The sequence below is a fragment of the Carettochelys insculpta genome, chromosome 16 (genome assembly GCF_033958435.1).
Source record: "Carettochelys insculpta isolate YL-2023 chromosome 16, ASM3395843v1, whole genome shotgun sequence".
In the NCBI taxonomy this organism is placed as follows: Eukaryota; Metazoa; Chordata; order Testudines; family Carettochelyidae; genus Carettochelys; species Carettochelys insculpta.
This window is the reverse complement of record NC_134152.1, coordinates 355,827-368,940: the sequence shown is the minus strand read 5'-3', so window position 1 is coordinate 368,940 and position 13,114 is coordinate 355,827. Positions and strand designations below refer to the sequence as shown.

The 13,114-nt window shown below is 48.0% G+C and overlaps 2 protein-coding genes across 3 annotated transcripts in view; one reads left to right on the top strand and one right to left on the bottom strand.

The window, feature by feature from the left end:
- The window catches only part of CCDC78 (coiled-coil domain containing 78), a 102,341-nt gene that overhangs the window by 18,142 nt on the left and 71,085 nt on the right, over positions 1 to 13,114 (top strand). The gene's annotated exons all lie outside the window — the stretch shown is intronic.
- LOC142021847 (WW domain-binding protein 2-like) overlaps positions 1 to 13,114 on the bottom strand; it is a 33,279-nt gene that overhangs the window by 6,914 nt on the left and 13,251 nt on the right. Inside the window, exon 6 of the mRNA XM_075011097.1 lies at positions 12,008 to 12,103. Coding sequence (XP_074867198.1) covers positions 12,008 to 12,103 — 96 coding nt within the window. The remainder of the gene's footprint in view (positions 1 to 12,007; positions 12,104 to 13,114) is intronic.

The following is a 13,114-nucleotide window of genomic DNA, read 5'->3' as shown; positions in this document are numbered from 1 at the left end:
AACCACTTTCAGGCTCTCTGCATGGGTGATATGTTGGAAAAAGTTGTAGCAGAGGGTCTCTCGCAGAAGGACCAGAAAATCCCCATTGACTGGAAGGCATAGGATGCGTAGTCCAAGGGATGGGTGTTCTATCACCACCACCCTCAAAAGAAGAAGATGGCTGGTGGTGATTGAGGACTCCCTCCTAAGAAGGACAGAGTCATCCATCAGCTGTCCAGAGGTGGAATCTCGGGAAATTTGCTGCTTAGCAGGAGCCAGAGTCCAGGATGTGACAGACTTCCAAAAATCATCAAACCTGCAGATTATTACCCGTTCCTGCTTCCCCATGTAGGAACTAATGGCACAGCAAAGAACGGCCTTGAGTGTATCACCACAGATTATGTAGCTCTGAGAAGGAAGAACAAGGAGTATGGAGTGCAAGTAGTGTTCTCATCCATCCTCCCTGTTGAGGCAGAACTTGTCAAATCATGGAAGTAAATTCATGGTTGTGCAGGTGGTGTTGGATTGAGGAATTTGATTTCTCCGACCATGGGATTCTGTTTCGGGAACAAAGATTGCTAGGAAGAGATGGGATCCACCTAATGAAGAGAAGGAAGAGCATGTTTGCGGGCAGGCTTGCAAACCTAGTGAGGAGGGCTTTAAACTAGATTCATCGGGGTGGTGGTGCAAGCTCTGAGGTAAGTGAGGGAAGGAGGAGGATACAGTAAAGGTGGAGTCCTAATTTAAAGGGAGAAAGTAGGCCAATCGGATAATTAAGGTGTTTATGCACAAATGCAAGAAGCCTTAGAAACAAACAGGAAAAATTAGAGTCCCTGGAACGCTCCAAGGAGTATGAGGTGATTGGAATAAAGGAGACTTGGCAGGATGACTCGCATAACTGGAGCACTGTCATGGAAAGGTATAAACTGTTCACGAAGGACAGGCAGGGGAGAAAAGAAGGAGGAGTGACGCTGTATGTGAGAGAGCAACATGACTGCTCGGAACTTCACTAATATGGAGGGAGAAAAGCCAGTTGAGAGGCCTTGGGTTAAAGGTGTAAGCAAGAGAGGTAATGTTGTGGTTGGTGTCTGATATAGACCACCACGTCAGGTAGATGAGGATTTTTTCAGACAACTAAGAGAAGTCTACAGATCACAGGCTCTGGTTCTCATGGGAGATTTTAATTACCCAGGCATTTGTTGGGAGACCAATACGGCAGTACACAATCCAGGAAATTTTTGGACCATGTTAAGGAAAACTTCCTGATGAACATGCTGAAAGAACTGACCGGGGCTGTGCACAGCTTGACGTGCTGCTCACAAACAGGGAAGAACTAGTGAGGGAAATACAAGTTGGGGGGGGGGGGGGCATCCTGGGCTGCATGATAGTTTCCCACAATATTCTTGCCCATGAGTTAAGGAAGTATAGATTGAATACAGAAAATATAAGGTGGATAGAAAGTTGCCTAGAAGGTCGTGCCCAGTGGGTAGTGATCAATGGCTCTATGTCTGGTTTGTGGTCAGTTTCAAGTGAAGTGCCCCAAGGATCGGTTCCAGGGCCAGTATTGTTCAGCATCTTTATTAATGACCTGGAGGAAGGGATGGATTGCACCCTCAGCAAACTTGCGGATGCCACTAAGCTAGGACAGATAGGTTGGAGGGTAAGGATAGGGCCCAGAGTGACCTAGATAAATTGGAGTGGACCAAAAGTAATCTGATGAAGTTCAACAAGGACAATTGCAGAGTCCTGCACTTGCGACAGAAGAATCCCAAGCATTGTTACAGGCTGAGGACCCACTGGCTAAGTAGCGGTACAGCAGAAAAGGATCTGGGTATTACAGTGGATGAGAGCCTGGATAGAGTCAGCAGTATGCCCTTGTAGCCAAGAAGGCCAATGGTATATTGGAGTGCATTAGGAGAAGCCTTTCTAGCAGATCTAGAGAAGTTGTTATTTCCCTGTTTGGCACTGGTGAGGCCAGATCTGGAGTACTGCATCCAGTTCTGCACCCCCAAAGTTTAGAAAGGTTGTGGATACATCAGAGTGGGTTCAGCAGCGGGCAACAAAAATAATTAAGGGGTGGAGCACATGATCTATGAGGAGAGGCTGGGGGATTTGGGGTTATTTAGCTTGCAGAAGAGAAGAGTGAGGGGCGATTTTGATAGCCTTCAACTTCCTGAAGGAGGGCTCTAAAGAGGATGGAGAGAGGCTGTTTTCAGTAGTGACTGATGGCAGAACATTGAGCAATGGCCTAAAGTTACGTAAGGGGATGTGTAGGTTGGGTATTAGGAAAAACTATTTCACCAGAAGGGTGGTGGAGCACTGGAATGTGTTATCTAGAGAGGTGATGGAATCTCCCTCCCTAGAGGTTTTTATGTCCTGGCTCGGATGATTTAGCTTTAGGCAGGGGTCTGGACTTGATGACCTCCTCAGGTTCCTTCCAGCCCTAGGATTCTATGATTCTGTAATAGAGCAGCTTGTTAGGGACTGAACCAGGCTTTGGCGGTGGAATGTTGCTTCATTGCTCTACTACAACCATTATCTGGGGGAGTTGAGGGAAAGGAGGAAAACGGGATACAAATTGTTTCATGTCCATACGTTTCTGGGCTGGCTCCTCAGTTCTGCCTGTCTGTCTGTTCTTGGATTCTCAGCACCCTGCAGCGGCAGCAGCCCTCATGGCTCTCTGAGAAATGAGAGAAGAGTGGAGACACTGTTATTGTCCTTCAGCTCCTCAATAGTGCTTTGAAAAGTGAAGCTGGGCCTGCCCCCCTGCAAGGAGCCAAACAGCCCCACATCTAGGGTTTGTAAGGGACCAGTGGTCCTGCTCCAGCTTTTCTAGTGGGCTGAACCAGAATCCTGTATCCGAACAACATTCTGAATTCCTGAGGAAGTTAAAAGTGGTCTGGATCTAAATTGTATGGCTCTGCCGCCACGGGAAAGAGAATGAGTCTTTGCCACATATGTGTTTCTTAAGCTGAGCCATGTGAATAGCTCTCAGGTAGAAACAATAGTCTGGAACTGAACTGGGTACAATCATATCATATACCAAGAGAGGCACTGACATGCATCTGTCCTACTATGCTGCCTGTAGTGAAGTTATACTTTCTGCGATCAATGGCAGCATTTCACCTAGAGTACACTTTGCTGTCAGTACAGGTACAGATCCTTTTAGTTTTTATTTACTGTATTGGGCTTTTGTTAGGGCCTTAGATATCTCAAACTGGGCTGTCAAAAAAATCTCTTATTTGTCCATATGTCACCCAGCTCACTGGGGCCTTGAATACAACTGGGCATTCTGGGCGCTACTTTAAAACAAATAATAAATACCAATAATGATTTGATAGTCAATGAAAGACTAGTAAATAATTGTTCAAAATTTGGAATACAGTTCCACAACATGAACTAGCTAATCAGAACTTCACAGCCTGATCCCCTCCACAACATTTCAACAACTACCCTGCTCCAGCCTCTCATGGGCCAAGTCATATCACATGAATGATTGATCGTCCAAAATAGCCCAGCATCGATGATGATATTGAGAAGTCTGTCCCATTTCTGTGCTTATAGTTTGGTAACAAAGTGCTAGGTTTAACTATCAGTGAGAGAAGCAACTAGGAGGATGGTGGTTTCAATATATTTGATCATCTGAGTTAAACGTGTGGAAAATCTTGCAAACGTTTTCTGTGACTGGAAAATAAGTTATTGGGGGAACTGAAGATGTTACTGGGTAGAGTGATCTAAAATGTAAAAAATGTACTAGTAGAAGATTTACCTGGTGATGCTCTGGCCCTTTAATTTTTTTTTAATCAAATGAAAATGTATATGCTACTTTGAAATCATTGCTCTGGTGTGGGGTTAGGGATTAGGGGTTCAATATTCAAGCTGCCCAGAGAAAGAGGACTACCCCTGTGCTCTCACTGCAGCAGCTTGAAGCCAGGTGAAATATGGTTCCAGTGGGCACAGCTGGGGAAAAGGGTACATGTGTGCTCCCTGCACTCTCCAGCCAAAGTGAGGAATGCAATAAACTGCATTTTCTTCTTGTTCCCTGATGAAGGGGAACAGCCAATAATGTTTCTGTACATATTGAAGGTGTGGGAGCTTCAGCCTACTGTCTCCCAAAGAGCATCTGGGGGTGGGGAGTGACAGGGTTGGATGTGGGTCATTCCTGGACATGGCAGTATACACCAGTCAGCTCCTTTCACCTCCCTGGTGATTCTACCTCTCTTCGGTGTGCTTTTCTGAGAACCAATCCTATTTTCCTGACCTGGCCTTAAGTTATGATCAGAGGAAGCTGTACACCAAATTTAACACTTAGTTTTTACAGTTTAGGAGGAGTTCTTGAACAAAGAGGCACACAGACAAACTTTCAAATATATTGTACAGGTTGCACCTCCTAAACCAGCACTCTGGTTCAGCAACATCCCTTGTCCAGCCAGGACAAGGGATGTTCCTGGACCAGAGAGCTGGGGCAAGAGGGCAAGCAGCTGGTAGACCAGAGGCAGTGGCCCCCTGCTTTCCACTAGTGGGTAGCAAAGCTGGATCACCAGCAGCTGGAGCGCCAGTTTCCTTCAGCAGCCCTGTACAGCCAGAGCGCTGGGGCTGGGGGTGGGGCAGGGGACAGCTGCAGTGGTGAGCCATGACCCAGAGGGACAGCAAGGTTTAGGGTGGGGGCATTAACCTTCCTTGGTCGGGCAAAATCCCTCGTTCGGAACCACTGAGGTCCCAAGCGTGCCAGACCAGAGATGTGCAACCTGTGGATGTTAGCAGAATCTTTTCAATGCATTTCTGTAATGTGTTTATATTTTACTGTAGATCTTTAATGCTTATATCTGTTTTGATCATAATAGTGCCCTCCTACTTAAATCACTGAGAGCTAGGGATGATAATTGTGAGATAAAGAGCTAGGTTACCATTATGTTTGTTTCAAAATAGATTAGGGCTTTTGCAGTGATTCAAGTCAATGACAGTTGTTTCTTGATAGATGGGAAAAGTGAGATTAAGGCCCAGATCCTGCAACCATTGTGAGCAGTCTTACTGACTGAAGGGCGTTTGTCCTCAAATATAATACAGTGGTATGTAAGTAGTCCCTGTGATTGGGTGCCTGTCTCACACTTGGCTCTCAAAGATTGATTGAACCCGAGGGAGGCTGAACAGGAGACAGCCACTGTTAGCGAATGGTCGGGTGAGATACCAACTATGCCCTTGTTTTCATCTGAGATTTTAACTGCTAGGAGAAAAGTCCCTTCACAGCGGGCAGCCTGGGCAGGCTGATGGATGCCCCGGGGTCCTAAACACCTGAGTCTTTTACTACTAGAATAGAGTTCCTTCACAGTGGGCAGCCAGGGTTGGCTGATGGGTGCCCCAAGGTTGCACTGCGAGCCTCCTACACCCGAGACTTCAACTGTTAGGGTAAAATCCCTTTGCAGCAAGCAGCCAGGGTTGGCTGACGGGTGCCCCAAGGTTGCACTGCGAGCCTCCTACACCCGAGACTTCAACTGCTAGGGTAAAATCCCTTTGCAGCAAGCAGCCAGGGTTGGCTGACGGGTGCCCCAAGAGCCTGCTCCGTGGAGGCAGCATGCCTCAGTGCTTGGCTCTCAGCATGTTTCACTGGTGACTAGGCTTAGAGCAGCTGAAAACAGCTGGGTTCTTTATTTTGTGTTTGGTTTGCACAGTAACAGGAGGAGTCAGGTTGCCACTTAATCCATTACTTATTTATTGACTAAGGATACTTAACTCTTATGGTTGCAAAAGGTTACTTCTGTCTGGCTACAGCCACTCACAGCAGAACTTACAGGAGCAGCTAATTAGGGGTGGTTAGGCCTATATAAGAATCACTGCAGAGCAGAGCTGTGGCAGTTAGCCCTGGAGTTTGGGGAGAAAGGAAGAGTAGAAGGTCTTGTAGGTGGAGGGCTGCAAGAATCTGGGACAAAGCAGTGCAGCAGGCAGAGACTCATGGAGCTAAAGGAAGTTCCTGGTAGGATGCAGGGATCTCCAGGCTGAGGCCATGAGGAAAAGGCAAAGAGGGAGCTGGGACTAAGGAGATCTACAGAGGACTTAAAGGGATACACCAAGTGGCAGCCATCTTACAGGGTCCCTGGGCCAGAAGCAGTGAGTGGTCCAGGATCCCTCTGCCCCTATTTTGCCACTGAGGAAGTGGCTGGACTCAGAGATTGCGATACGCTCGGTCAGAAGGGGGAGAATCATAGAATCCTAGAGGCCCCTTCCAGTTCTAGTTTTCAAGAGGTCATCAAGTCCAGTTGCCTGCCCTCATGACAGGACCAAGCACTGTGTAGATCATCCCTGACAATCTAAGGTGCTTTTAAATATCTTCAGTGAGGGAGATTCCACAACTTCCCAAGGCAATTTATTCCAGTGCTTAACCGCCCTGACAGTTGGGAAGTTTCTTAATGTCCAACCTAAACCTCTCTTGCTGCAGTTTAAGCCCATTGCTTCTGGTGGTCTTATCAGAGACTAAGAAGCATTTTTTTTTTTCCTCCTCCACGTAACACCTTTTTAGGCATTTGAAAGCTATGTCCCTCTTAATCTTCTCTTTGCCAAACTAAACAAACCCATTTCTTTCAGTCTTCCCTCATAGGTCATGTTCACTAGTGTTGAATAATTGCCTGCCCCACTGCCTTGTGGGTTATCCTGGGAAGGCTAAGGGAGTAAACCCTGACAGAAAATCCGGAGGGGAGTCCTAAGGCGGTTCTGTGCCAACTTCTGGCATTGACACGGCAACTCCTGCAGCTGAGCTGGTACCAGACGTAGAGGTTATCCTCTCCTTTGGACTATATCAGTAAAGCCGAGAGGGGGACACTGGCGTCTGGGCAGCCCAGGGGGCCCCAAAAAAAAAAATTGCCCAGGCTCGTGCCTGGAGAGGTACTCCAACATTGCTTAACAGCACTGAACCAACACGGGAGGTAACAGATACTAGTTATAAGCCCTTGCCAACTGGCGTAGAGAATGAGCGCCAGGGGTTGCCTTCAACGGTGGGAGAGATCATCGCATCTCACTGGACAGTCACCACCCACCTCAAGCTGGGCAGCCCCCAGCCAGTAGGGTACTGTCCCGCCACAGTTCACCTGCCTCGCTGGGTGTGTGAGGCTTAAGGTTCCCAAACCTGACAAGTGACTGAAATTTTGAGCACCAGGCAAACCAATAAGAAAATCAACAAGAAAAGGAAACCATCAAAGTTTTAAGCTTGATAGCTGGAATGCGCGGACCATGCTGACCTGTTTGACTGAAGATCTTCAGGACATCAGTGACACCCAGAAGACCGCTGTCATCAATGAGGAACTGAGGAGTCTCCAGGTTGACACTGCTGCTCTGCAAGAGGCATGACTCGCAGATTTGGGGTCTCTAAAGGAAAAGGACTACACCTTTTCTGGCAGGGTAAAGCCCAAGAAGAACCCAGGGAGCATGGTGTTGGCTTTGCCCTCAGAAACACCCTTCTACAAATGGTGGAATTAGTCATGGGCGGATCAGAAAGACTCCTTCACGTCATACTTCAAACATGTGCCAGTCCTGTCCACCTGATCAGTGCTTATGCTCCAACCCTGTACGCCACACCAGAAGTAAAAGACAAGTTCTGTGACGTGCTTAGTGCTGGCATAGTGCAAATACCTGCTCGTGGACAACTGTACATTTTGGGTGACTTCAGTGCAAGAGTTGGAGCCGATCGTGACTCATGGCCTTCCTGCTTAGGCCACTTCGGTGTGGGGAAAAATGAATGAAAATGGACAGCATCTTCTCAAACTTTGCATGTACCACAATCCTGTGCATCACAAGCACATTTTCCCAAACCAAGCCACAGCACGCAGTGTCATGGAGACACCCATGCTCGAAACACTGGCATCAACTAGATGTGGTCATCAGGAGACATGATAACCTCAAAAACGTCCTTCTGACACACAGCTATCATAGTGCCGACTCCGATACAGATCACTCGGTAGTTTGCGCCAAACTCAAGGTGAGACCCAAGAAGCTGTAGCACTCTAAACCAACTGGAAGGCCCCTCATTGATGCCAGAAACACAGCAAACTCAGAGAGAACCGAAAAGTTCAGAGAGACCCTCGAGGACAATCTGCGCAGCAGCCCTGGGGGTGCTGGTGTGACGGCCATATGGCAGCATCTGAGGGATACAATTTACAATACGGCCTTGTCGGTGTTTGGAAGAAGAGCTAGAAACACAGATGATTGGTTTGAAGCTAACTCCAATGAGATGATTCCAGCCATCAAAAAGAAGCACGCTGCACTCCTGGAGTACAAACGCTTACCGAGCCAGAGTACCCTGCAAGCACTCAGAGCAACCAGAAAAGCAGTACAGCAGACAGCCAGGCGCTGTGTCAACAACTACTGGCTCGAGTTATGCAGCAGCATCCAGAACAGTGCTGACTCTGGTAATCTCAGGGGAATGTACAAGGGCATCAAGAAGGCATTAGGACCCACCCAGAACAAGATGGCACCTTTGAAATCCAAATCTAGTTAAGTCATCACTGACAAAGCCACACAGATGGAGCGCTGGGTCGAGCACTACTCCGAGCTGTCCTCACACGAGAACGTTGTGGTTGATACAGCCCTCAGTGCCGTTGAGCTCCTACCAGTAATGGAAGAACTGAAGAAAGCCATCGACAGCATTGCGGTAGGAAAAGCCCCAGGCTAGGATGGTATACCACCAGAGGTAATCAAGTGTGCCACAGACACCCTCCTGGAACCCCTAAATGAGCTACTGTGCCTGTGCTGGAGAGAGAGAGAGAGGTTCCACAATGCTAACATTGTAACCTTGTGTAAGAACAAAGGAGACAGAAGCGACTGCAACTGTTACCGTGGAATCTCCCTCCTAAGCATCACTGGTAAACTGTTCACTCGCGTCATCCTCAGCAGACTCCAGAAGATTGCTGAGAGGGTGTATCCCGAATCACAGTGTGGATTCCGCGCAGAGAGAGCTACCATTGACATGGTCTTCTCTCTGAGGCAGCTGCAGGAGAAATGCAGGGAGCAGAGGAAGCCACTCTATATTGCCTTCATTGACCTGACCAAGGCCTTCGACTTGGTCAGCAGGGATGAACTGTTCAAACTGCTCCACAAGATAGGCTGTCCACCACAGTTACTCAAGATGATCCAGTCTTTCCACAAAGACATGAGAGGAACCATCCAATATAACAGCACGTTATCAGATGTTTTCAACATCAGGAGCAGCGTCAAACAAGGATGCGTCCTTGCTCCGACACTGTTCGGGATCTTCGCACTCCTCCTGAAGCACGCCTTTGGATCTTCAACAGAGGGCATCTTTTTGCATGCAAGATCTGATGGGAAACTGTTTAATCTTGCAAGGCTGAAAGCTAAATCTAAGGTGCGGGAAGTCCTCATCAGAGATATGGTGTTTGCAGATGACGCTGCTGTAGTGTCACACACAGAAGACTTGCTTCAGAAACTGCTGGATCAGTTCTCCAAAGCATGCAAGGACTTCGGGCTTTCCATCAGCCTAAAGAAGACAAACGTACTTGGTCAGGACATTGCTGAACCTCCATCAATCAACATTGACAACTATATGTTAGAGGTCGTCCACGAGTTCATTTACCTCGGGTCCACCATCACTGACACCCTGTCATTGGAGACTGAGCTAAATAGGAGGATCGGAAAAGCAGCCACAACTCTGTCCAGACTCAGCAAGAGAGTATGGAATAACATCAAGTTGTACAGCCACACCAAAATGCAAGTCTACAGAGCCTGCATCCTGAGCACCCTCCTTGGACCCTGTATGTCCACCAGGAAAAGAGTCTGAACGTCTTCCACTTGCGCTGCCTCAGGCGCATCCTTGGAATATCATGGAAAGACAGTGTCCAACACCGCCATCCTTGAGCAAGCTGGAATCCCAACCGTGCACACCCTCCTCAGGCAGCGTCGGCTCCGCTGGCTTGGCCACGTCCACAGGATGAATGATGGAAGGATCCCAAAAGACATACTGTATGGTGAGCTAGCCTCTGACAAAAGACCTCCTGGACGCCCCTGCTGCAAAGATGTTTGCAAGAGGGTCCTCAGGGGGGTAGACATCAAGACGGACAGCTGGGAGGAGCTGGCAGACGATCGCAGCAGACAGAGGCAGGAACTACACAAGGGCCTTCAGAAGGGTGAGATGAGGATCAGACAGCTAGCAGAAGAGAAGCGAGCCGACAGAAAGCACAGTAAGGACCTGCCAGACACCCATTACACATGCAACAGATGCAGCAAGGACTGTCACTCTTGCGTGGGCTTTCACAGTCACAGTCGACGCTGCAAATGATGATCCCAAGTGGAACTACGAAGGGCGCGATCCATAGTCTACGTAGACTGAAGGATGCCTACTACTATTATTGCTCTTCTCTGGATTTTCTCCAATTACTTGACATCTTTCTTGAAATGCAGTGCCCAGAACTAGACACACTACTCCAACTGGGGCCTAATCAGTACAGAATAGAGTGGAAGAATGACTTCTCATGCCTTGCTCACATCATTCCTGTTAATGCATCCATTATCATGTTTTCCTTTTTCTCTGCAACAGTGTCACACTGTTGACTCTCATATTTAGCTTGTGGTCCACTATGACTCCAAAATATTTTCTGCAGTACTTCTTCCTAGACAGTTCCTTCACATTCTGTATGTGTGAAACTGATTGTTTGTTCTTAAGTGGAGTACTTAGCATTTGTCCTTATTAAACTTCAGCCTATTTGCCTTAGACCATTTCTTCAGTTTGTCCAGATGATTTTGAATTATGACCCTATCTGCCAAAGCAGTTGCAACCCCTCCCAGCTTAGAATCATCTGCAAACTTAATAAGCGTATTCTCTGTTCCAATATCTAAATCGTTGATGAAGATATTGTACAGAACTGGTCCCAAAACAGACCCCTGTGGAACCCCACTATTTATGCTCTTTCAGCATGATTGTGAACCGTTAATAAGTACATGGAATATGGACTGTAGCACAGCTAGGATCATAGAAGATTAGGTTGGAAGAGATATCAGGAGGTCATCTAGACCAGACCCCTCCTAAAGCAGGACCAATTCAAGCCTCAGCTTTAGTATCTCTAAGGATAAAAATGTGACCACCTCCCTAGGTAACTATTCCAGTGCTTCACCACCCTCCTGGTGAATTAGTTTTTCCTAATATCCAGCCTAGATTTCCCCCAATGTAATGTGAGACCATTGTTCCTTGTTCTATTAGCTGCCACCCCTGAGAACAGGACTCCACCTGAATGTTAGCTCTTGCAGCTTGCGGGGGCAGAAGTGTGAAAAAGGCTGCTGAGATGTTTGAACTAGCCCTGTAGTTGTGGCCCATGCTGAGAAGAACTGAGCACTTTTCCAGCCCAGAGAAATGGAACCAAGAGAGCCAGGTGCTCAGTGTGGTGAATGACAACTGTGCAGCACCCTGTGTACCCATGTGCTGATCAGTGTTCCTTCTAATGTTTTATATCCACATGTGAAATAACTTTTTTGTTTTATGAACCCCTATGAAGGTGATGGATCACATTACAAAAGTCATGGGGCCTGTGTCCTGAGGGCCTACGGTGCAGGAAGGGGCTCAGGGCTGGGGCAGAGGTGTGGAAAGCAGGATGAGGGTTCTGGCTGGGGGTGCAGGCTTTGAGGTGGTGCTGGGGATGAGGGGTTCAGCCTGTCTTAGGGAGAGAGGATTACCCCGAGCGCTCTCTCTCATCATAGCATCTTAGGGCCAGCTAAGAGGCACCTCTCCACAGCCAGGGGTGGAGCACCTGTCCCCCCCATTGTGGAGGTCTGGGCTAGGCTTTGGGCAAGCAAAGAAGGGGTGCCTGTCCCCTGGCAGCAGCAGTTCTGGGGCAGCTCCAGGTTGAGCACTATGGGCAGGAGAGAGGCACCCCTCTTCTCTAGCATGGAACTAGAAGGGTATGGTTGCTCTATGCTGGGGATAGTGGACAGCGGCTGTGCTCTTTGTGGCCACACTGAGCCCCTGCATGGGGTGGTAGGCAGTTGGGCAGCGATCTTGCCACACAGCTTAGAGGGAACCTAGGTACTGACTTACCTCTTTGGCTTGCTGACTCCACTTCAGAGTAGGGTGGAGGTAACTCTGGTGGGCCAGGATAGGGGGGAGGCCAGCATGGAAGTGTGCTAAGCAAACCTGCCCAAAGAGAAGAGAAACTGGAATGAAGTGGTCTCTCACATGGTTTGTTTTCTGTTCCTTACTGATTTCAGCTCTATGGAGGAGCTCCTCAGGAACATCTAGCTGACTCCAGGGAAATAGCTCTGAAGGGAAAACTGGGCTACCCCAACTCAGCTTCACCAAATGACTGTGGGATAGAAGCTCTTATACGAGTGTTCTCCAGTTATCCACTTTATTAGTGCTCTGAGATCCCAATGCTGGGCAGTTCTGCAGTACTGTAAGTCTCTGAATGCCTTCAGCTCGCATGGACTACAGTGGGAATCTTGCAGATCTGGGTCCTAATTATGAGTCGTTGATTACAACAGTCATGACAGATTGAGTCATATTCCTTAATGTGCTACTGAAGGCACTCAGCTACTAGAAGAGAACAAGATCCAACTTTAACAAATATTGAGGGCAGATTACCGAGAGCAATGGGAGTTGCGCAAACACATCTGAGGAAAGACGTTAACGTTGTAATAGCTCATGATTCATTATAAGAAAGGATGAGACCACCGGACTGGGTGGGAAAGCCCAGGCATGAAAGAAGAAGGTAACTGAGCTCTTTCCTTCTCTGAAACAAAAAGGATTCCTAATAGGATTCCTATTTAAAGACTAACAAATGTATTAGTGCATAAGCTTTCATAAGTTAAGGCTCAGTTTATCACCTGGCAGGAATATATGCGTACATACAGAGATGGAAATGTTACATTAACACTGGTGTAATATTCCTATCTCTGTAAGGATGTACTAGCAGATTTATCTGGCATTCCTTGGGTCCTTGTGGGGGCTCAGGACAGAGGGTGGGTCCTGCAGGAGTCATGGCAGGCTGTTAGGTATGTCTGGGTGGGTGGGGGGGGGGCTCTGGGCAGAGGTTTGGTGTGGGGGACTTTGGGCAGATGTTGGGAGTGGGGCTGTGGCCTGAGGTGGAGGAGTGAGTGTAGGGGCTGGGAGGGTTGGCAGGCCTCAGGGCAGAGGGTTTGGTGTATG